The sequence below is a fragment of the Centruroides vittatus genome, unplaced genomic scaffold, assembly GCF_030686945.1.
Source record: "Centruroides vittatus isolate TY-2023 unplaced genomic scaffold, ASM3068694v2 contig_290, whole genome shotgun sequence".
Taxonomy (NCBI): Eukaryota; Metazoa; Arthropoda; class Arachnida; order Scorpiones; family Buthidae; genus Centruroides; species Centruroides vittatus.
In genome coordinates this window covers 2,014,602-2,041,739 of record NW_027121846.1, presented here as the reverse complement: position 1 = coordinate 2,041,739, position 27,138 = coordinate 2,014,602, and the positions used below count along the sequence as shown (strand labels likewise).

The 27,138-nt window shown below is 29.5% G+C and overlaps 1 protein-coding gene across 2 annotated transcripts in view; it reads left to right on the top strand.

Annotated features, from left to right (window-relative positions):
- Positions 1-27,138, top strand: part of LOC136972395 (protein held out wings-like) — a 67,866-nt gene that overhangs the window by 38,770 nt on the left and 1,958 nt on the right. Inside the window, exons 4-7 of one of the 2 annotated variants that reach the window (XM_067266979.1) lie at positions 20,365-20,508; positions 25,049-25,139; positions 25,233-25,496; positions 26,189-26,273. In XM_067266979.1, the coding sequence (XP_067123080.1) occupies positions 20,365-20,508; positions 25,049-25,139; positions 25,233-25,496; positions 26,189-26,262 (573 nt within the window). In that variant the 3' untranslated portion in view covers positions 26,263-26,273. Of the gene's footprint in view, positions 1-20,364; positions 20,509-25,048; positions 25,140-25,229; positions 25,497-26,188; positions 26,274-27,138 lie in introns of both variants that reach the window. The other variant, XM_067266978.1, reaches the window with a different exon arrangement.

Sequence of the window (27,138 nt, the reverse complement as noted above, 5' to 3'; positions counted from 1 at the left end):
CTTAGGATTGAAGAAATACAATAAATTATGAACAGTGTTGTTATTATTTGATATATAAATTATGTAGTTATTAATTATGAACAGTATAAACCTAAATATAAAGAGTAATTCCATTTGTTCATAAATTTCCATTGTTTGCATAAATTTATTTCCCTTTTTGTATGGAAAATATTAAAAACATAATAATAAATTTTAGGATTTTATTTAAATCATGTCAAGTCTGACAGTGACTATTGTTTGTTCTAATTTTTTATATTACTGATTAATAAATGTTTTTTATAATTGTTTATTTTAGAGCTTTTATTTTTCTGAAAATATTATATAGATGTGATTTTTGAGATTCTTAAGAACAAAAATTTAGAAAAATAAAGAATTTTTTAAAATTTTGAATAATTTAAAATTACCAAAGTTGTTATTTGAGTATTATACTTCAGAATATTAATGTTGTTTGTAAGGTATTGTTTGTTTAATTGTGAATTTATAATGATTTCTGTCATTGTTTTACATATGATATGTAATGTAGAATGGTTTATGTAAATATTCATTATTTTTTTTTAGTAGGTTTTAGATTTCACTGAAAGTTAATTATAAAATTATTACAAACTTAATATAAACATTTGTTTTGGAATCAATACATTATAAAATTATAAATTGTGTTACAAAATTAGAAAAATTATGTAAATAATATCAATAGCAGAAAAATAAGTAATTTTGGTACTAAATGAAAAAGAATTTGCCAGTGAAGATAACGGAAGTTTTGAGTAATAATGTTTTGCATTAAGGAATATTCAAAATTGTGATTAGAATTGTTATTATTTGATATATTTAACCACAAAATTTTTTGTTTGATTAAGATAAAATATGCATTAAATTAATTTAAGAGGACCAAATGTTTTCTGTTCAATTTTATCATAAAATCAAATATTATTAAATAATCAGAATTAGTATAAAAATTGGGTTATTTTTAATATTGTTAAATATTGTTTTGATTCATATTCTGTAATTTTAGCATGAGATTAGATATTTGAAATATAAATTTAGATTTTGGTTATTGGTTTTTTTATGGTTTATTAATTTAAAATATGACCATTTTTTTTCTAATTTTGTAATAATTTATTTTAATTAAAAAAAAATAAAATGGAAATTAAACTTGTTAATAATTTGATATTAATTGGAATGTGTGTTTCACAGTAAAATCTCAGTAGTAATATAGTTATTCCTAGGATATAATTGTGATTTACACATTTCAGTTAATGTTAAACTTAAATTAAAATGACTTTCCTCATTTCTTTCAAGCATTCATGGAATTTTAGGTAAGTAAATTAATTTATTTATTAAAAAAATTCCGACAGTTTAAAATAATCATCTAGAAATATTTTAAAAATTAGACTTAAATTTAAATTTCTTTTCACAAATAAAAATCGTTCTTAAAAGTTTAATAATGGAAAGAAAGAAATGAGTTGTTATAATAAATAAAACTTAATCAAATGCTTTTTTTTTTTTTAAATTAAAGTAAATAGTATTTGCTTTTATTAGAAACTGTTTGTAAACCTTGTAAAATAGCAGTACAGGTATATCTTGTCTTACGTCGGTAATTGGTTCCAGGAGAGAGAACTTAAGTTGAAAAATGATGTAATTCGAATTTACTTGTGTAGTTATGATGTAAGTCGAAACTATGACTTACGTCATATAACTAAACGCCAATAATGGAGGAAATGCCAATAATGAGCACTTAAAGACCGCTAAATAAGATGACAACACAGGAACACAGATGTTTTCATGTTTCGTTCTCTAGGATTTATGATGATTATATTAACATTTACTGTAAATATACATATTTTAATATGATTTTATGTGCTTTTAACGCTTTTCTAGTGATATTATGACTTCAATGTTTGTGGCGGATGGATTTAAAGTCGAATAAACTGATTTAAACTTGATTTTTATTTTTCCATATACTTTTTTGACAAATGACGTATAATCGGGAACGACGTAACTCGAGAGCGACGTAACTCGAGGTATACCTGTACTTTTTAATTAAAATATCCATCAATGGGGGATTGGATATCTAGATTATCCCAAAAAATACAAAATTAATATAAAATTAGTAATTAACAAAGAATTTGAGTGGTTTTATTTTTCTAAGAATAATTATTTTGACATGGTTATTTTGGGAAGTTGCTAGTTAGTTCCGTTTCTTTTTCTTCTTAAAAGAAGTCAATAGTTTTGAGAAATAAATTTCTAAAAACTATTTAGACAATTTTTAAAAATCATTGATGTGTTCATTTAGTAGGATAATATATGTATGGCAATTCATGCTATATTCTGTTAATTTAATCAGTGAATTTTGTTCTGCTTGCTGCATTTTCTAGTTTACAATGTTGGTTTTTCCTAACTACACAACTTTGAGGAGCTGTGGGTATAATTGCAACAAATATCTGAAGTTCAAAAAAGATTTACTGAAAAACCAGCTATAGATATTGAGTATGACTTGAATCCTTAGCAGCCATTGCACAAAAATTGTACTTCTGACAATATTGTGTATTGACCATGTCTAAAAGTAAACAAAGCCTGAGCAACTCACGTGATTGGACCTTCTTCAACTTCTGGTAGAACATGGAAGTTGTGTTAATAGTCAATGCGAAAAACATCATGTGTATCAATCACGTTTCTTTAAATAACTATATTGTTTCATAAAATTATTGTTTATACATAAAACTAAATTTAATTCAACTTTCTTCTCCATTTCTTTGATGCTTTTTCTAGAGAAGAAAGTGCAACATTCCTCTCTTATTCTTGCTTTGTTTACTCAATACTATTCAGAAGTGTCTACAATTACTCAAAAAACTATATATTTAAATTAAATATTTTCGATTTTTTAAAATCTTCTACAGGGATTTTAGATGAAGGTACATATAATTTTGGTACATACTCTATACAAAATAATTTTGAAATATATTTTATGTATATAGCCTATTGTCTAAAGAGATCCTATGTATAGAATTTTATAAAGGGAAAAAAAAAATTATAAAAATGTTAAAAAATAATTTAAACTTTAAATGGTTGTAGAAAATTAGGCAGTGAATGGCTAGCCAAAGATGGGATTACTGCTCCTAAAAAATTAATTTTAATAAAAAACAAAATGAAAGTTTCTTTATCATCAATTTTAATTTAAATATAATACTGTTTTAAAGAAATATTTACTCTAAAAACCTTAATGCCAGTCAAATATAAGAACATTTATGCTACTGAAAGAAGCCATATTGCTTGTTCATATCTTCAATACACTATTGTACAGTATACATGTACATAACAAAATTATAACCTACAAGCAATCATTTTTGTATACAATGTATACAGTAGATTTATATACTTTCATTAATACATAAATTATATTTATTACTTTAGTTAATAAGTCGTGAGTGATTGAAGTAAGATAGCGTGCAAAATAACGTAACAATACATTGTTCTAATAAAAGATCTCTAATTAAAGTTATTGTGGTGTGACAGAGATTTTTTTTCCTCTTTTATTTCAGTTTCTTTCCACATCAGTTTTTATTGTCATCAGACAGAATCATAAGACATGAAACACTGACATTCAAAAATATACTTACGAAAATCGATTTATTAACTAAAGTAATAAATATAATTTATGTATTGATGAAAGTATATAAATCTACTGTATACATTGTATACAAAGATGATTGCTTGTAGGTTATAATTTTGTTATGTACATGTATACTGTACAATAGTGTATTGAAAATATGAACAAGCAATATGGTTTCATTCAGTGGCATAAATGTTCTTATATTTGACTGGCATTAAGGTTTTTAGAATAAATATTTCTTTAAAACAGTATTATATTTAAATTAAAATTGATGATAAAGAAACTTCATTTTGTTTTTTATTAAAATTAATTTTTTAGGAGCAGTAATCCCATCTTTGGCTAGCCATTCACTGCCTAATTTTCTAGAACCATTTAAAGTTTAAATTATTTTTTAACATTTTTATAATTTTTTTTTTCCCTTTATAAAATTCTATACATAGGATCTCTTTAGACAATAGGCTATATACATAAAATATATTTCAAAATTATTTTGTATAGAGTATGTACCAAAATTATATATACCTTCATCTAAAATCCCTGTAGAAGATTTTAAAAAATCGAAAATATTTAATTTAAATATATAGTTTTTTGAGTAATTGTAGACACTTCTGAATAGTATTGAGTAAACAAAGCAAGAATAAGAGAGGAATGTTGCACTTTCTTCTCTAGAAAAAGCATCAAAGAAATGGAGAAGAAAGTTGAATTAAATTTAGTTTTATGTATAAACAATAATTTTATGAGACAATATAGTTATTTAAAGAAACGTGACTGATACACACGATGTTTTTCGCATCGACTATTAACACCAGCTTCCACGTTCTACCAGAAGTTGAAGAAGGTCCAATCACGTGACTTGCTCAGGCTTTGTTTACTTTTAGACACGGTCTTCAAAGAGATAATTACTGCATATCTCGGTGGATAAGACCACCTTTAGATAAGACGAGGTATAAATTTTTGTCAAAGTTTTATAGTTTTAGAGCACTTCCTAACTACCAACAGCCTATGAATTTAGTTTAGATCAGTGATCATTATCTGGATAATGACACTATAGCATATACAAAATTATGTCCTATTCGTAATTTTTTTAAAGAACATCAAATTTTATTTTCTTGCATCTGGCGGCACTGCCTTGCAATTATTGCAAACATTCACACTGATTCGGGCATTTGAGTAATGACCTTGACTATTCACAAAAACATCGTATGGCCTATTCTATTTTGTGGACCTACTCTACTCTCTACTAATAAATAATTATGGTTTGTCCGTTTTACTATTATGGTTTTAATTTATATAAATTTCAATCTGTTTTTTTTTTTTTTTTTATCTGTCCTATAAGATGACCCCGGATTTTCGGGGTTTTTTTTTATGATTCAACTATCGTCTTATCCTCCGAGATATACGGTATCTCTTTTTACTTGGAGTAAACTGATTTTTAGGCATTCTGTTGGATTTGACAAGAAGTAATGGGAATAGACTTCCTCAATTTTTCAAATCTGCTTTCAAACTCTTCTGATAACATTTGCTCAGTAGTAGATCATTCATCTGTTTTCTTCATTGAAACATTGGAACTATTATTGAAACTTCATGGATTCTTTAGTAATTGTCTTTTTTCTAATGAAGAATTTCTCTGTTTTTTTCCACTCTTATTTTAATCATGTTTGTTTATTGTTTTTAAGAGTTCAATTAACAATTTTTGAACAAACAGACTTATAAACTAATCCAAGTTCCTCTAGCATGAAGTCACGTTTGATAAATTTTAGTCTGATATGATGTGAATTATCATTGATGAAATTAAATTTAAACTTTTTCAATTTGCAACAAAAATTCTTCCACTGAAACTTAGATGAAACTTTGATTTCCAAATAGCCCTCACATATAATCTCCAAGAGGCATGAAATTAAATGGGGGAAAAGGAGGAAAACTCTATTATACACAAAAGTTGTACACATTCATAAACTATTTTTCAACATAATTGCTGTATAAATTCAGATGTTTGTCAGTGTGACAGCATCTTCTGTATACCTAACTTGGAAGAAATTTTTTGCCAAGGACATCAGCCAGTCCTGAACACCATCCATCAGCTCTTCGTTGTTATAAAATTGCTGCAATCCCAACCAAAATTTCATTTTTGCAAACAAATGATAATCACTTGGTGCAAGATCTGGACTGAGTGGGTGGTCAAACACCTCCCATTGAAACTGTTGGAGCAACTCTTGTGCATGCAGCTGTGTGAGGCCATGCATTTTCAAAGACCAAAAAACATCTGAGGTCAACATACCTTGAATCTTGTTCTGAATTGCTCATTGAAGCTTTTTGAGGTTTTGCATCCACAGTAATGGTTGTACTGGTACCTTGCTCCATAAACTCTATCTATCCCTTACAGTCCCAAAAGACTATAGCCATAAGCTTCTTAGGTTTGTTCAGTGAGGTCGTATGATCCACTGTTTTGATTTTGTTTGTCTGCACATTCTCAAAGTAAACCCATGTTTTATCTGTTGTGATCTTGCCATCTGTATTGTTGCATTGCAAAAACTGTACTGCCAACCCATTTACTTCATTCTGTGATCTGTGAGGTGTTCGGGAACCCACCTAGCACAAAACTAGTGATAATCTAGAGTTGAAGTTACAATCTCATAAGAGTGCTGTTCATCCAATTGCAGGAAATTCACAAGACAGTTCTGATATTGTGAAGCAGCAACACTCACAAATCACTTTGTTCAGTTGTTCGACAAGGATATCAGTCACTACAGATGTTCTTTCTTGTCCATCTTTATCATGCATATCTGTTTGTCCCTCTCAAAATTTTTGGCACCATTTCCAAATACAATCTTCACTCATGAACTTTTCTTCATACATGGCACCCATCCTCTGATGGGTTTCGGTTTTGCTTCATTCTTCAACTTGCAAAATGCAAATTATAGTGCAAACGTCATTTTTGGCAGGAACTTCAATTACACCAATCATCATTCTTCACTCACTACAAACCAAGCACCAAACACTAATTGTGTGAGTTACGTAAGCCAACACGTGACAACTTATTTCTGTTTATGCCCTGTGGTGCTGAGTCAAGTGTTCGTACCATGTTGATTTTTGAACAGCCTAGATATATAACATTTTCATTTCTTTTGAACTTATGATGATAAAAAATCTCTTCTTATCCATAAAAATTTTAGTGTTCAAAAATTACTATGTGAATATTTATTACCAAAGAAAAAAAAATGAGTTGTGTAAACAAGTATGTTTCATTTTTTTTTGTGTACATAATTGAAGAATATATTCAATTTAATTATTTGATTATCATCAATTAAAGATTTTGTTAAAATCTTCAATACTTTTAATAGATTTCCATAAAATCACTGTAATCAAGATATGATTTATCACATAATAACAGTAATTTGTAATTATCAGAATTTCTGTGTATAGTATTACAGGAATGAAATGCTTGAGTGTATCTAAGAGAATTAAAAATAGATATACAGTAGGGCATCGATTATCCGACCCCCGATTAACCGATCGCGTTCTAGTTGGCAAATTCAAATGTCCACTAGTGATGTGGTGCTACAATATTTGGTTATGTCTTGGCTACTTTAATATTATTTTTGTTAAATTTTTGCATGTTTTAGCTGGCAGCACTGGCTCAACCATAAAAGGGAGGCTAGTATTTAAACCAGACCTAATACACTATACTAATAATGTATTTTTTCATACTTTTCATTATCCGACCAACCCCAGTCCCCAATTAAGTCGGATAATCGATGCTCTACTGTAATTGTATTAAATGTCTAATATAGTTGTTTTACACCAACCAGTCTTAACATGAAATATTTATAAATTGTTTGCATGGTAAGAATTTATTAAATTCCGTGTTTGAAATTATAAAATGAAATTGATTTGATAGAACTTGCTAAATGTCAAATATCTGTGTTACTAATGTCAGGCTATGATCTATTGGACTAGGACTTATACTGATTTAACTTATGGATGAAATTAGAGAATTTCATTCATAAGTAATGACCGTCGATGGTGGTACGGTAATCTTATATCAACTGGAAGGGAAGATCGGACCGAAGGTCCGGGTAGCGTAATTAGAGAATTTCTTTAAAAAAGATCTTTCTTTTTCAAAAAATAATCTCTGAAACTTCACAGTTAAGAACGATAAGTTCAACCATTATTTTATCTGGACCGCATTTCATCAGAGAGAAAGACTACTGGGTAATAAAGAACAATGAAGATAAACTTCATTGTTCTTTATTTTACTATGCATTTCAGGTGCAATGTTTTGGTGTAACTTGCACCCCTCATCAGGTGTTACATATTTTTTTTTACATTTAGACATTCAGTTACGAGGTGTTGATGTTTTATTCCCTAAGGCAGAAAGACAGAAACAAATTTTTAGTTTTAATTTTAAATGATTCATATAAAAGCAAAAGCCTATTGAATAAGTATAACAAATGTCGCAAAGCCCAGTATGTATATAGAAACGTCACCAAATGATTGCCTAAATGTTGCATCAATTTCAAGGATGAAAAATAATTATCTTATGCCTGGCAATCTTTACACCAACAAGGGGACAGTTAATATAAAAATTTATTTAAAAAGTTTTTATAAATTTGTTTATACTTATATTTTATTATGTATTACAGAATTTGTAATTTGTATCATATTATATACACTTGTGCAATTTTTTTTTTTGTATTTAAGAATTTCAAATAATTTTAAAATGTTCCTTTTGTTGCATTTTATTTTAGAACATACCTTAAGATGATTTCCTATGTAGATTGAAAGTGTTTGTTTTTTATCTGTATTAAACTATGCTGGAATTTTATTTGTAAGGTTCAGAGGTTTGCATTTTTTATAATTGGGCTATAACTCCACTAATTTTAATAATTAATATTAAGTAATATTACTTAATATTAAACAATTAAATTTACTTAATATTAATTATTAAAATTGAGTTATAGCCCAATTATTTAGGTGATTGTTTGGTGATGTTTCTATTAAATAATTTTATTTATGAGACGATTCCATAAAAAGATACAAATTATTCTATAGAAAGATACATAATGTGTAATTTTTTATAGGATATAATTTATAATGTATGGTCAGATTATTATTGAAAATTTATTTCACAATTTTCATTGTAGTTATTAAAATATTTTATAATAACCTTTATATTGTTGAGAGTAGGTTGTTATAAAGTTTGTCATTGGGAGAAGGTTGTTTGTTAACTTTAAACAATTTTACAGAAAAGCCAGAAGAAAGTTTGAGATTGTATAAAAAAAATAAATTCAATTTATGCTATATTGACATTTTTTGTTCCAATAGTAATTTCTATTCATAGGAGGTTTTCATTGAAAATCTTGTTTGTGACTTCATACATCAGTTAGAAGAAAAGTGACATGTGACCTTATGATATTATTTTTTGAAGTTTTATTTTTGTAAGCACTTTGTCTTTGAATTTATATAAAAACTGGTCTCTAACACCACCAAAAAGATTTAAAGTACTTTAATTTTGTATGTATAATCTAGTGGTTGTGTGTTAAAATCCTTCTAACTTGGTGCAAATTAAAATCACTGCATATTACGTGCAGTAAATTTTCCACATCTAAGAAGAGTCTAAAATTATTTTGACATTTCATTACATTAGAAAATTGTCTTGACTTCATAACACATTAAGTATCTTGTTGTTTGTGTTGGGCAGAGTCCAACACTGACACTTAGATCAAGAGAACATATCTTCACTGTTGATATGGAGAAAGCTTGTCTGCAGATTAGAAAGTTCTTACATATTCAGTTTAATTATGATTTTTTATTAACACAAAAGTCTTTGTGTGGCATTTTTATTGTTATACAATGTGTATTTATTGCTCATTACAGTGTATGTGACTCCTTTTTTCTTGACATAACAAGTCCTAATATAAGTAAGTCTTTGCAGACTTGTTAAATTATTAAATATGGTTTGAATTTTTGTTTTATGTATATATAACATTTTGGTAGATATGTTTTTTTCTTTTCTTTCTTTGATAATAGATTTAAAAAATCTTGTATTAGATTTAAAAGATATTGTTTTAGAGTTTTTTCATTATTAATTATATAAATTGCTACAATTGTTTAATAAGTAGAACCATAAAAGAATAGAAAGAAGCATAATAGTTATCGCCCCCATACATATTTAGAAAAATCAGAATATAATTTTCCTTAATTTATAACTTTTCTAAAATGCAAAGCTTTTTGGTTGAATTCTCAATATTGTCATCAATATAGATTATAGAAAATATTTTAAATGTAGCATTGTCAGTGACTGTCATTATAATTTGTTGATAACGTACACACAAAATTGCAAATTTCTTGCTCGGACTACATATATGATCAGTCATTTGTCAAAAAATTGCAACAGAATGCAAATTCCTTTGCAGACATTCTATATTAAAAAACTTTCAAAGTACAATTTTGAAGAATAAAACACACAACTTGTATTGAAATAATGCAAGTACTGTAATTTTTGTGTATATAAAAGAAATTGCTAGAATGAAAATAAAAATTTTGCATAACTTAAATATCCTGTATATTCCACACTGAAGTGGCTGTTAAAAATAATAATTTATCAGTGTGTGTTTAGAATGTACATTTTCCCCCATTTCTTTTGTTTAATTTTCACTAGCAATTCATTAAAGGTGTAATTAAAAAATAAATGAAATGGAAAAAAATAGAATATTTGAGATGGAACTTCTTAAAAAATTTGTGACTGATAAAACATTTATCACTTTTTCCATGATCATTGTTTTATTTATCAAATAATAATAATAACAATAATAATACTAATAAACATCAAAATAACTATTGAAAAATTAAGTAGTAAACAATTTAAATGTCAATGTTATCCAATGACAAACTGACAACTGATTTTTAGGTTCTTTACAGCAAATAAGAACTATCATAGGCTTATGATAAAATTGACAGTCAGTTTCTAATAGTTCTCTGAGCTTACTAAATAGAATGGGTTGAGTACAAGAAACTTGCAGCTTTTGAGGTAAAAGTTGAACTATAATAATATAAGAGTAAAGTTGAAGTTAAGATATCAATTAAAGTATGGTAATGATGTATAGAAAAAAAAAATGAAAGAAGACTAAAGGCAAGGCATATATACTGGTACCTTTTGATGATTTTGGGGTAAAAAAAATTGATTACAGATGAAAGTCTGTGGCATGCAAAGAATTTTTTTGTATTTTCTAAAGATGCTCTTGGTTGGTTTAGACAAGGGGAAACCATGTTTTACAAGTTTATAATTGCAAATTAAAATGGACTAATTAGCTTCATCGTGTAGGCTGCACTTGCTTTTAACACTTTTGCTGCTGATCGACATGATTTTGATGGACCCTTGCTGCATAGGCTGATGATGTGATTTTGCAATTTTGCATCATTCAGATTCTGGAAGTTTTGGGTAAATTGTGCATGTATTATTTTTTTGGATGATGATTGTTAATATGTGTAAGTGTATAAGAAACATTGTGGAGATATTGCTTGGTTTCATACTTTCCCAGGACACATTTAATTGTGATGGTTTTTCATCATTTTGTTCTTGGATACTAATGGACAAATAAATCAGTCATAGACTAATGTATACTTGAGGATTTAGTTTGCAGGCAGTGACTGTCATATTTTGGATATATATGAGAATGGACAAAGGACTCTAAAAGGATATTATGCTAGGTATGGTAGAGGGAATGAGAAGTGGATACATGATGTTAAGGAGGCAAGTGGCATGACCTTGAAAGAGCTGGAGGAGATGATGATAACTAGATGGCAAGAGTTTATCTATGATGTCACCAGGATATTTGGGGACTATAGCGGCCAATGCAAGAGTTCATTATCATCTGCAGTTGTATGGTCAATCCATCATTGCAGGAGTTTGGCATTGAGGTAGTCACAAACAGCAAGTGATAATGCGATGGTGGTGCATTACCACATTATCACATGGTATTAATGACCACCTCAATGCTGAAAAATGAAGTCTGGACTGTCTTCCCCGAGCTGTGGAAAAGCCATTGTGTTAGCATGTCCAGATAGATTGTTCCAGTCACTCTGGCTTCCGAAAAACGAAAGGTCCATAAATCTTGTGACATGAAATGGCAAAAAACATTCATTTTAGGGCATATGTATTCATGTTGCAAAACTGTAATGGGATTTTCCATGTCCCAAATCCGTACGTTATGTCTATTCACATGTCCTGTCATGTGGAATGTTGCTTTATCACTAAACACTAATTTTCATGCAAAATCATCCTCTCCCACATGTTCTAGCAGGTCCATAGTGAATAATGCTTGCATTGGCAAGTTGGATGTTTTCAGAGCTTGCAGCAACTGTAATCAATATGGTTTCATGATGAGTCTTTTGCACAGCTCCACACTGTTGTCTGCAGAATCCTAATTCTTGGCCTGTATGCGTGGACTTCTGCAGACTCGTTGCAAATGAATCATGCATGCATTTCACTGTCAAGTCACTCACCAATGGGACAGCCCATTGACTTTTCCTTACAAATGCAGCCTGGGGCTTCATATTGGGCATACTACTTTCGATTCGACTTACTAGAGGGAGGGTCCAGTCCAAACTTTGTTCAGAAATGCTATTGAACAACAATGGACTTGTTCGAATAGTAATTGAGAACAGAGAAAGCTCTCTGCTGTCCATTACTCACCATTTTCCACTATGCCATTGCCAGTACAACTAATGAACAGATATAAAACTTTTTGAGTTGCTCTGTTGGTTAATGTTAGTCTCATCACAGCTGATTTATTATGTCTCTCATAATAAAAACTTGAATTTGGGAACATCTTTTAGAATCACCCTGTATTTTAAAAAAATCTTTTGTAAAATTAAAATACTGTGTGTTTAAAGTATATAGTAGACATGGGCAAATGCAGTTCCAAGAGCTGCACATGGCTCTTTTTGAGTTATGTGTGGCTCTTGCTGAAAGTGTTAATTTCTGTTTTTTATTATTATTTTTATAATTTTGTGAAAATATGTTTATTAAAAAAATTCAATATTTGTTTTGTATTATATTTATATTATATAATAAAATCGCGCACCTTACCATGCTATCCACCACGACAATACAGAACTGCAGCTCCCATGCATTTTGCAAAACCTACATTTCGGCTCCCACTGAATCTTGCTTGCCCACCCCTGGTATATAGTATATGAGTTGTTGTTAATATTGTTGATTATCATTTTGTAGTTTAAGAATGTTGCTTAATCTTTATTTCAGTATAGATTAAACCGTAAAAAAAATTTTAGAAAAGAGAATCGGTGAAAAAATAAGGACAATGATTTTAATATAATTTTAATCAATTTACTTAAATAAGAAAATAAATATATTCTCTTGAATTGTAAGTTTTAGTTAAATTATTGCTCAATCTCAATCCAAAGCAATTACCAAAATACTTTTTGTTATGTGGATTTTTTCCAATTTTGAATGTTTTGTACGTTGTCAATTCTCATTTTATGTATTAAATAACTTCACTCATTAAAATTCATATAATCTATCACTTGAATGTTATAGCAAACAATGAAGTTTTGTGTGATCAAATCAATTCTATAATGATAATTCATTTAATAAATTTAATACAGTATATTCATGTTTTCTTAATTCTATGATTAACTAATTATTATTATTTTTCTGTATTATTAAACTGAAACTTGTTACACAGTTTATGAAACTCAGCCAATATAAGTTGTTATTTAACATTGAATTTACGACTAATCAGTTATGCTTATGAATAAATACTGTGATGACAAAACTACTTTTGGAAACATGTTTCTAAATTTCATACTGTTGTTGTGAAAACTTCAAAGGTTTAACTTGTTTAGTAATTGACATGTGTTATGTTGTTTCTCATTAACTACTAGATCATTAAAATTTTGTTTTTTTGTTGTTGAATATGTCTTCATATTTTTATCATTTGGTTTTGATCCAAGTTTTCCTTTGCTGTTGCTTTCTTAATTTGTTTTCTGTTAGGTACTACTACATCAAATATTCTTAACAATATATTTTAGTTTTATTCTATATGATTCTATAGTCAAATTTGTTAATAATTTTATTTTTAAAAGAGATGTCCTAATGCAAATTTTGATTGGAAGCCTCTATAATTTTATTTATTATAGATTCATCTATTTCAACTAAAAATTTTTATACTAAGATATCAGGTTAAAATTATATATCTGTTATATTCTTATCATTTTAAGTTTAAATTTATAACTTTTTCTTAACTATTATATCATTAACTGGAAAAAAAATAGACTGAAACCAGAACATAAACTTGGTTATTTGCTGGAATAATGATGCTAAAATATTAACATTTCTTTAAACTCATTAAATATTTTCCTAGATTAATTTTTTTTCTTTTGTTTTTTCTTTTCCTTCTCTTCCCACAATTGAAAATTACATGCCATTTGTCGGATTTTGTTTATCTAATCTAAACAGTTTATTATATTTTGCAATTGATCTTATCATATTGAGCTTCTTCTAGTCTGTATATAAAAGAAGTAAGTAAAGTAAAATATGATCATCGTCATGCAAAGCTATACAATATTCTTTTAAGAGTTTTGTTTTTTAAGAATATTGTAAGTAAAATTAGCATTTATTATAAATTAATTTTTCTGATAGTGATGATGATACAACAATAAGTAAACAATATAATATACATTTGTGTAAATTTTCCTATAATAATAATAATAATAACTCTCCCGTGGTCACCACCTGGTCATGGTGGGAGAGCCCAGTAATTTTACTGATCCATAGGGCAATGCAGGCTGGAGCATAAGCTCCTGGTAGGGACACCCATGCCAGTAAGGTCTATGGGGAGAAATGAAGCTAAGAGTGACCACACCCACATTCTGTGGAGATATTTATTATGGTGATAACTAGATCAAAGTGTGATACTGGCTCGGACGTCGCCCGGGTTAACAAGGTCCGCGTTCGTGAGTTAGGCAGAGGCTCACGTTCGAAAAATAGGCCACAGTCTCCCCTGGTTACCGGTGGCAAAAGCAGCACTGGCCCAAGCATGGCTACTGCAATGCCCTCAACAGATGTGAGGAACCAACTCAGCCTTGGTGTTTCTGTGGCAATGCATCCACAGACCACAAAGGCTGGAAAACCACGCCAACGGATGAAATGGACAGTAGAAATGAACGAGTTTATCATCCGTACTTACTACACAATCACAAAACTTGAAACAAACATGACAGCATACAGACAACAACTACACCATAAATTCACACAACAATATCCTCACCTCACTGTCACTGAACAAAGGGTTGTTGATCAAAAAAGAACAATTATACACAACAACCTTACTCCACAAACAACACTTGAACTTATCAAACAACAGGTTGCAGATCAAATACATCAACAGACAGAAACATCTAACATTAATGAAGATCATGTAACCTGTCAGGATAATCCAGCAACAAGCATTGATAATAACACACATACAACAATTACCACTAATGATACTACAGACACTTCCTCGTCCATCACTGATAACATAGACATGGATTTAGTTAATACGCTCTCACCTATATTTCAGGAAACACTCACTAAATATACAGGCACAGATCCCACACAACGACCACGAATACCAAAAATCAACACGTCAAAGGAAGTAGAAAAAACACTAAATTATGTAAACACTCACTTAATACCACACTACATTCATTCAATTTCTACACTCGCAGACATTCATACATTAGTTTATGCTGGGGCAGTCACAGTAGTGACACACCATGGACTGAAAGTACAGTCACAGACAAATACACAGAAAACACAATACTATCACAAGCCTGCCTGGCAGAGAAGAATAGAAATACAAATAAATGACATTAGACAGCAATTAGGCAGGCTGACACAATACACTAAAAGCAACATAACACCCAAATTAAGGAAACAGCTCAAAAACATTTTCAAGAAAATAAAAACACATACAAAACATGAACATCACAACACACATTACAGAATACATTGATACACTAAAACAAAAACTTGCTGCCAAAGCACGTAGACTCAAACATTACAAAACACGCACACTACGAAAACAACAAAATAAATTATTTACAAACAATGAAAAACTCTTTTACAGACAAATCAATAACAAAGCAAACACTGATACACAGCACAGTGGCACACCAACAGAAGAAGAACTCACAACATATTGGTCTTCTCTTTGGTCCAGTGCTGTCACGCATAATGCTGATGCAGGCTGGATCGAGGAGGAGAACAGAAACTTGCACAACATACCAACTATGCCCTGTGCTGAAATAAATATACATGATTTCCAATACACTGTTAACAGAACACACAACTGGAAGACACCTGGTGTAGACAACATTCACAATTTCTGGTACAAAAAGTTTACATCACTGCACCAGGAACTAGCTGAACACCTAACACACATCATCATCAATCCACAAGACATGCCAAATTTTCTTACTCAGGGCATCACGGAACAACAAAAAGGTTGCCGTAGAAATCGCAGGGGTTGCAAAGAACAGTTACTCATAGATTCAGTCATTCTACGGCAAGCATACAAACAACACAGAAACATACACATGGCATATATAGACTACAGAAAAGCATTCGACAGTGTTCTACACAGCTGGCTGCTACATATTCTACACATGTACAAAATACATCCATCACTCATTACATTCTTCCAAAACACCATGCAGCACTGGAGAACAACACTACATCTCAGGGTTAGTAACACTTCCATACAAACAAACCAAATTTTTATTAGGCGAGGAATTTTTCAAGGAGATTCCTTGAGTCCTCTCTGGTTCTGCCTAGCCTTGAACTCATTATCCAACATGTTAAACAACACGCAATATGGTTACAATATCAGACACGAAAAAACAACACAGTTTACACTGTCACATCTCATGTACATGGATGACATAAAACTTTATGCATCCACACAAAAACAACTTTGTCAACTCCTACAAATCACACATTCATACACCAAGGACATACAAATGGAATTTGGCCTAGATAAATGCAAAACACTTCACATAGAAAAAGGAATCCTGAAGAAAGAAGATTTTGCACTTGGAAATGGAGACGTTATTGAATCCATGGAAGAGGGTGAGTTCTACAAGTATTTAGGATTCCAACAGGCCAAACTAACAGAACATACACAAATAAAGCAAAGATTAATTAAAGAATACCAAAGTAGGTTAAATGCTATTCTCAGAACACAGTTAAATGCAAAACACACAGTCAAAGCAATAAACACATATGTCATTCCAGTACTCACATATTCTTTTGGAGTTATACATTGGACTCACACAGATCTTGAGCAACTCCAAAGGAAAACAAGAACTACACTTACTAAGCATAAACAACATCATCCTAAATCTGCTATAGAAAGACTAACCCTTCCACGTAAAGATGGCGGACGTGGCCTGATTGACATAGTTAACCTTCACTACAAACAAATACAGTCACTGCGAGAGTTTTTCTACAAAAAACAAGAAACATCACAATTACATAAAGCAGTTACTCTAGCAGACTCAAATAACACACCATTAAAATTACACTCACATCATATGGACACAACACAACATATAAAAAGCATAGACACCATTAAGCAATCGTGGGCTCGAAAGGCACTCCATGGCAGGCATCCATATGATCTAGCCCAGGATTTTGTTGACAAAACTGCGTCAAACAGCTGGTTAGCTCGGGGATGCCTCTTTGGGGAGACGGAAGGATTCATGATTGCCATACAGGATCAGGTCATAAATACTAAAAACTACAGAAAACACATACTCAAAGATGCAACACTCACAAATGACACAATGTCACATCACGCCAGAAACTATACAACACATCACCTCTGGTTGCAAGCTCTTGGCACAGACAGATTATTTACACAGACATAATCAAGTAGCAAATATAATACATCAAGAGCTTGCAAAGAAACACAAATTAGTAGACATCCACAAATTATACTACAAATACATTCCACAGACAGTATTGGAAAACACCACACACAAAATGTACTACGACAGAGCCATAATCACAGATAAAACAATTTACCACAACAGACCAGACATCACACTCATTGACAAACACAATAAAATCACATACATTATAGACATATCCATTCCAAACACTCACAATATACAAAACGCATGCACTGAAAAATTTAGCAAGTACACAGAACTCGCCCAGGAAATAAGGCATCTGTGGAGGATGGATAGGGTGCTTATTGTACCTGTTGTTCTCTCCTCTACAGGTGTCATACCACACACACTACACAAAAGCCTGGGCACATTAGAATTGAATGGAAACACATACATCACACTACAGAAGGCCACTATATTGAATACATGTCATATTGTGAGAAAATTCCTGAATACAGACACACACACTGATACACTTCTTTAATTTCTGTTTTGGTTACTATGCCTTGACTTTGGTCCGGCATAGTACACAGCCACCGGTGTTAACTGAGTATATCTCACTTAACCCAACATAATAATAACAATAACAACAACAAAAACTCTTCATGGTCACCACCTGGTCATGGTGGGAGAGCCTCGTAATTTTACTGATCCATATAGCAATGCAGGCTGAAGCACAAGCTCCTGGTAGGGACATCTATGCTAGTAAGGTCTGTGAAGAGAAATGAAGCTAAGAGTGACCACACCCACATTCTATGGAGATAATTACCATGGTAGTAACCAGGTCTAAGTGTGATACCAGCTTGGATGTTGCTCAAGATGAGGGACTCCACATCCGAAATGCAATCTGTTAATAAAATAGTGTTTTTCTGAGTCTAATTTGATGTCCTGTGGTGGTATAATAAGTCTGGCAGTAAAGAAAAGCCAATCTTAGTGCTCACAAGCTATTATCTAAACATTCTTTTACTAATCACAAAAAACTGTGCGGGTAGAAAAACCTATCTTACCACTAGAGGTGCCTTGGTTGAACTTTAGCTATTCTAAGTTCTATTTACTAATAGTAAATAGAACTTTTGAAAATTTGGTATGAAATGGTCTGTAGGTGACAAGCTAAGGGCTTTGTCACATTTTACTGGTGATTGAATGTTTACATAGTTTAATTTAGAGGAAAGTTGTCACCCATGGCTGTGCACAGTTATTGGCAGTGCCATCTCTTGAGGTTTTGTTGAACTGCAGAAAAAGGTGCATATGATGTAAAGGAAAATTTTTTTGTGGAACCCATGGACTACAGAAAAGTACTTGACAGTGTTCCACACAGTTGGCTGCTACGTATTCTACAATCTACAAAATACATCCATCACTCAATGCATTTCTTTCATAACACTATGCAGCACTGAAGAACATCACCACATCTCAGGATTCATAACACCTCCATACAAACCAAACAAACCAAATATTCATTAGGCGAGGAATTTTTCAAGGAGATTCCTTGAGTCCTCTCTAGTTCTGCTTAGCCCTTAGTCCTCTCTAGTACTCATTACCTAACATGTTAAACAACACAGTTTACATTGTCACATCTCATGTACATGGATGACAAAACTTTATGCATCCACACAAAATCGACATCAACTCCTACAAATCACACATTCATACACCAAGGACATACAAATTGGCCTAGACAAATGCAAAGCACTTCACATAGAAAAAGGAGTCGTGAAGAAAGAAGATTTTGCACTTAGAAATGGAGATGTAGAATTTGCCCTCTTCCATGGATTCAATAAGTATTTAGGATTTGAACAGGCCAAACTAACAGAAGATACCAAATAAAGCAAAGATTAATTAAAGAATACCAAAGTAGGTTAAATGTTATTCTCAGAACACAGTTTTAAATGCAAAACACACAGTTAAAGCACTAAATACATATGTCATCATTCACTTATTCTTTTGGAGTTATACATTGGACTTGCACAGATCTTGAGCAACTCCAAAGGGAAACGAGAACAACACTCACTAAACATAAACATCATCATTCTAAATCCACCAGAGAAAGATTAACCCGTCCACGTAAAGATGGTGGATGTGTCCTGATTGACATAGTTAACCTTCACTACAAACAAATAGTCACTATGAGAGTTTTTCCACAGAAAACAAGAAATATCACAGTTACATAAAGCAGTAACTCTAGCAGACTTAAATAACACACCATTAAACTTACACTCACATCATATGGATGCAACACAATGTATAAAAAGCATAGACACTATTAAGCAATTATGAGCTCAAAAGGCACTCCATGGCAGGCATCCTTATGATTTAGCCCAGGATTTTGTTGATAAAACTGTATCAAACAGCTGGTTAGCTCTGGGATGCCTCTTTGGGGAGATTCATTAGTCTTTTTTACAAGTTAAATTAATTTCTTATATTATTCTCTCTTCATATTTACTTCCAATTTTATTTCTAAACTATCATTCAATCTCTTAAAATTAAGTTTTCCTTTTGAGATAAAACAGATTAATTTCACTTTTTCTTCTCACAGTTTTAGTTATTGTAAGTAGTCTTTTCTCTTGAAATTTTTAATAAAAGAACTGAGTAGAAGTTGGCATCAAATATAAATCTATAATAATTTATTATAATTTTACTTCATGCATAAAAATAATCATCATTAATTAATGCAATTTTAATCAAATGAATTGTAAAATAATAATGACAATAATACATTAATAAAAAATTTTAATTGATTTTTTAATTTATATAATAATTTAGTATATCATTAAGAATCTTATTTATTAAAAAAACAGGAAGAACAAAATAGAGGAAAATCAAATTGGGAGCATCTCAGTGAAGACTTGCATGTTTTAATTACAGTAGAAGATACAGCTGCTCGAGCAGCTCTTAGAATTGAACGAGCAACAGAAGAAATTAAAAAGTTACTTATTCCAGTGGTAAGAAATCAATAATTGAATAATTATTTCATGTAATTTTATTAATACTTATAAATTAATAGTAATAAATAGAATTTTTGTGACTATAGATAGGATTAAAAATGCAAATGAAAAAATCAACGTCCATAACTCCAACAAACTAAAACCTTTTTTATATCCCAGTACAAACAGGGAAAGGTTTTAGTTTGTTGATTTATCCTTTCCAGGGATTGTGCGAGAAGTTGTTCCATAACTCCAGCAATGTAATTTTCTCCAGTTGCATTCCATAACTTTGATTTAAAAATACAGTGAAACATGTTAATGTGACCACTGAAGGGATCAGCTCAATACAGCTCAAGTAGTCATCTTACAAAGGTTGCCATATTAGCAGGTTTCACTATATACAAAAACAAAAATCATTAATTAAGAATTTAAGATGTTTCAATTGTTTTAATCATTATCAGTAAGTTCTGAAAATCTTGAATATTATCACACGTCTTTACTACATCCGATACATGTAAAGCTACACACCAACCAAAGCCAAATAAAATCGGGCGAGAAACCCAATTTTATTCGACTTTGGTTGGTGTGTAGCTTGAATATTATAACCCGTACGCACATTTTCTCTTGAAAGGTCTTTTATTTTTAATTTTAATAGTTTTATTGTTATTGTTATTTGAAGGAGTATTTGATAATTACTGTTAGTGAAAGAATAAAGATTATCATTATTTTTTCACTAATACTAATTTACATATAAATTACTGATTATTTAATGTCTTCATAGCATATTCTTGAAAGTGTTAATAACTTAAGTCAAAATAATAATAGCTATTATCATTAACAGATTGTTGTTAATATGGTTACTATTTATTTTGAAAGAAATTATATATTTATAGCATTAGAAATTAATTTAATTGCTTTTAATATTTGTAGTAGCTTCTTAGAGTTGCATATTTCAATTTGATATTTTTGTTAATATAAATTGATAGAGTTTGGCAACTTTTGAAATTTGTGTAGTAAAATCTTTTTTTGAACTTGTAAGAGAACTGGAAAGCTTTGAATTTTTATTTTATTTTTTTTTCTAATATTAATTAGTAAATTTAAAGATACAATACAAGACTAATCTTTTTTTCTACATATACAGTGGAACCTCGCTTAACGAGCATAATTTGTTTACTCGTAATGCAAAACATTCATTAAGCGAAACAATTTTTCCCATAGAAAGTAATGTAAAATATGATGATGCGTTTCATGCCGAAAAAATGCTCAAATGTTTTATGTACAATGTTTATTCAAAAAAAATTGCACAATATACATTGTTAAGAAGCATGAATCATCATCATCTTTTCCTCTAGCACTGAATTGAACCATTCTGGAATGAGAATTTGATTGCAGAAAGAAAAAAAAGGCACAGCTAATGTGTTTGATAAACACTTTAAACGATATGCCAAATTCTTGGGTTATGTAAATGCTATAATTAAATATTAGAAATTAATTAATTTGACTAAAGGTAGGCAGTTATGTTTCCATCTCGTACTAAATTTAATAATTATAAAAAGTTAATTTTTAATCCAGACATTTCTAAAATTTAATTTGGAATCGCAAGAATTTGGCATATTGTTTGGCGTGTTTATTATATAACGAGCTATGATTGTTGATGTTTATAAGTAATGTGTGTGAACACAAGTTTGGAAAAATATGTGATTACAGGCGACAGTAAGATGCTAGAGGAACGAGTTCTAAACACAGACTGATGGAGCATGCTGCATGTGCACAATTCGGGGCTTTCCCTCTCCTCATCACTCGCTATGCGAAATACTCATTGTGTGAGGTTCCACTGTACTACCAGTGATAATTTTGATGAATTAAAGTTGACTTATTCAGACAATTCCGCATTCTAACAGAATGTATGTGGGTAATTTTTGAGTCAAGACATGGAAACTAATGAAACTAGTCCATTCATTCTTTACAAAATAGTCAAAATTGTTAGGAGAAAACAATCAACTATTTTAGAATTTTGTAAACTTATTAATGTATATTCTTTAAAATTTTTTGTAAATTTTATTTTTATTATTAAAAATATATATTTATAATGCAATGTTTTGATAATATCAATGTATAATGTTAGATCAGGCATAAATGATGATCTACTTTATTTCTCACTATTATTAGTTTTATCACCAGAATATGTTTAGAAGATTAAAAAAAATTTTTACTTATACTTAGTTACTTTAAATTATTACTCAGTTACAAATTATTACATTTCTTACTTACATATCAGATACAGTGAAACTCAGTTTTCAAACGACTCACTTTTTGAACAAATTGGTTCATAAACAGAATTTCAAACTCTTATTTGTCCCAGTTGCCATTTGGTAACTCTGTTGCCAAACAAGCTACTCGACAAGATCCGATCACAGGTTAGAGAGACACGGTCAGTCAACTCCCTATACTTCATATGTTAAAGAAAGTCGACAATCTGACCAATCGGCAGCAGGACTATTGATTCAAAAGTTAGTGGAGCTGAGATCTTCTGCATCATTAGATGTCATGACATGAATCATTGACGACATTGCTATTTAAATTAGATTTCAATGTGCTTACAGGAAAGACACTACTGTTTTTCAGTCTGCATTACAGTTGAATTTAAATTAAATTAATAAAAACTGTGTTAATCAACATTTGCATAGCATAAGTGACATCCAAGAATTTGTCTTTAAGGTGCTTAAGTCAGATTAAATGAAAGTTTATTATATATAATTTAGTATTATATTATATACAATGTCACATTGCATTTTTAGCATGAGATAAGGCCATATACAGGAACAGATTAATCCATTTTAAATTGTTTCTTATGGGAACATTTGTTTTGGTTTTAGAACAACTTTTAAGAATGAATTATGTTCGAAAACTGAGGTTTGACTGTATTCTTGAATTTTAATTCTTATGCCAACATGTTTTGTCATAACATTTCTAGAAGGAAAAAGTAATTATATTTGTGATCAATATATTGAAAAAACAACCTACAGCTGTTTTTATAATAACAATGTAATAACTCTAATTGACTGACAACAGTATTTTGAAGAATTTTTTATATCTGTTGAGTATCTTCGAAGTCAAGATATTACAAAATATTGAATATTCTAGTCTATCAGACAGTATTTTAAATAGATTTTATATATACCATATATAAATATGGATGTATGTATATATTGCATTGTTTCCAACTATATATTAAGAAAATATATTTTTATTAAATATAATCTGTGTACTATTTATCCCATCCAAATGCAATAATGGCATATAAAACATTCAAAACATCAATGAAAATATTCAAGAAAATGTAAGAATTCTAAACTTTAAACACAGTGACAAATCTAATCTGCACTTAAGTTGTCAGTTGTTTTGGCAAAGTATTCTCTTCTTAAATAAATTGTTTCTTTGTACTATCAAATTGTGTTTATTTTTTTTAAATTTTTATTCAGCAAGTTGAAGAGAGTTTATTTTTATTAAAATATTATAAGAAGGTGGATCATAAAAACAGCAAATAGAAAACTGCAATAATATAAAAGTGTTGAGTTGGTTTCACTTTATATTTATGTAATGCTGTTGTAATTTTTACTAAAGCTCATTAATTAAGACTAATCAGTTTTAATACTAAATTAAATTTTATCAAATCTTTCACTACATTTCATTAAGTTGTCAGATCAAGATATCATTTATTACTGGTCATTGATTTTAATAGAATGTTTGTTTTTTAGGCATTTAAAATAATATGCAGATTTTTGTTTAATAAATAGTATCAGATTAAATTTTACATGGTTTTTAGAAGACAGTTAATGAAAAGTTGGATCATTTAGATGATTTGACAAAGCAGAGTTAGTTTCAAATTTCGTCAAGTCAGGATCGTGCATAAAAACTTAATTTTAGTTTACAAGGTTAATGCTCTGTTGTTAAAATCAACCAAGGTCAATTATTTGAAAACAATGGTATACTGTTAGATTAAAAAAGTTAAAAAAATTATTTAGGAACTTTCATTTATTAGTTATTTCTAATAATAAAAAGTAGGAAGACTGAAATAATAATGCCAAATTAATACTTTATAAATCTCTATATTTTCAAAATATAATATTCATATATTAATCCATTTAATATCCAGAATGCAAAATTTAGAAATAAAATATTTTAGCACACTATTAATTAACCAGTTTGCTAGATTTGATAAAAGAAAATGTCAAAAATAATTAGCTGATTAATTAAAAGTTAAAATTAACTAGTTCTACTATTGTATTTGAACAATTGTTTGCTGTTTGGAACTAATGATGTATAGCAGTTTAGCATTGTTTCATTAGTTGTCTTGTTAGAAACAAGAGTGTAACTATTTAACTTATGCCAGTTCATTTTCTTTTCGTACTATAATTTAAATTAGTAAACATTTATTTTTATATATTTACAATGTATTTCTGAATGAAAATTAAAATTTTATTAGTAGGTAAAATTACTTCATTATTTAAATATTAATTCAAAATAAATTCATTTAATTGAATAATTAAAAAAATAGATGGATGGAGAAGACGAATTAAAAAAGAGACAACTCATGGAATTGGCTATAATAAATGGTACTTATCGAGATAGCAGTTCAAAAACAGGCAGTAAGTTTGTTAATTATTATTCTGATGCATATTGTGTTTCGTTATTTTTCTTTCATATATCAATAGTAATAATACTGTTTTTATTATAAGAAGCTGACACACCTCATCTAATGGCACCTCCAATTGCCATCTCTGCACCTCTCCGAACTCCTGGAAATCCCTTGGGAGCACCGTTAATCTTATCTCCACGTCTTCCAATGGCTGGTGCCACACTACTCAATGGAAGCGCACCACCTCCACTCATTACTCCTACAGATGCAGGATTACTTTATGCTCCATATGCAGATTATCATCAGTATGCAGCATTAGCAGCATCTCCACTTTTGGCGGATTTTGCTGCCGAACATTCATCAAGTGGTGGGTTGTTTGGATGATATAGAATTACAAAGAGAAAGTCTTGTAAAGAAAATTTCTAATTTATAAAAGAAAACTAAGTTTTTAATTTTTTGCAATATAAAATTATCTATTGCTCACAAAGGATATGTATGATAAATGTTACATGGTTATGAATGAGATATTTAAAAGGAAATATGTTGATAATGGAAAAGAATTTTGATATTCATAATTTAAATAATCTGTACATAAAAATGTACATAAATTTCATACAGCTTTGGGACCATTTGCTTTCTGACAGAAATGCATAGTAGTTTAGATAGATGTATATATTATGTTTCTGAAGCTTATATTACTTGATAGAGTAGAATATTTTTGTTAGATTTTATATTACACTGAACCATAGATTTTTTGGTACAGTTTAATATAATAAAGATGTGGAATTTTTTGTAATGGCTTTGATAAATTTGATTTTCTGATCTTGGCATTGTCTTTTAATGCTAATACATTGCTTTATTTATTGTTGTATAGTATGCGTTGAAATATAAATTAATGTATTACTTTATATATATATATCTTTTTTGTTATTTAGAAAAATAATAGTAATTGTAAAAAGTAATTTATTGCGAATTTGAGACAAACTGCCATTTGTGTATTTTGAAATTTTATATTTATGTATATTTATCAAAATGATTTTTTTCCATATATACATGTAGGTGCAGTGGCTAAACAAAGGCGTCATTTGGCTATACGAGACCATCCCTACCAAAGGGCTGGATCTCTCTCTTAAATTCATCCAAGGTTAGTTGATTGTTATTGAAAGAAAGTTTTGATTATCATGTAATAAAAATTACAAATTTGCAAATATGAGATGAGATATATTTTCAAATTTGTTACGATATTGTTAAAATTTCAAATAAATTAATTTATTGCATATATTTATAAATACAGTTTTGCATTTTTATTTTTGTTTTTAATGCATAGCATTTCTATTTTTGGCTTCTTTTATTTGATCAGTTAAAATTATTTATATATAAATATAATATAATATATATATGTAAATAAATATCAATAAAGAGCCAAATATAGAATTGATCATTTCTTGTCCCCTTCTTAACGAAATTAGCAAATATGCCCCAATTGTAGTTGTTTCAGATATTTAAATTTAAATTTTAAAATTTAAAGAAATTTTCTAGAGTAAGTTTAAAATTTCTTTATTAATAAACGTGATTTTTGAAAGCAGGAATTCTTGATGGTAGCACAGTGGAAACACGTTTCTAATCAACAAAACTTAAAAATTGTAACAAAGTTGCTATAAACACATTTTTTATCATTGAATTTTTATTAGATGTAATGTTACTGAATAAATTTAAAGTATTATTACAAATATAATTTAAATCAGCAGTTCTCAAAATTCAGTGAAACAAAAATCTGCAATTTTTTTTTTAAATATTTAATTGAGAAATGTTGGTTTAAAAAAAAAAAAACTCATAAAATTCATTTTATAAATTTCAGTAATTAAAATTTTAAGTTAAACTAAATCATTGGAAGAAAATTTTTAAAAAGATTTCAGTATTCTGTAATTAATTAATTAAAATAATTTCTACTAATATTACAGCAATTATAAAATTGACATTTGTTCTCATATTTTCTATAGCACAATTTT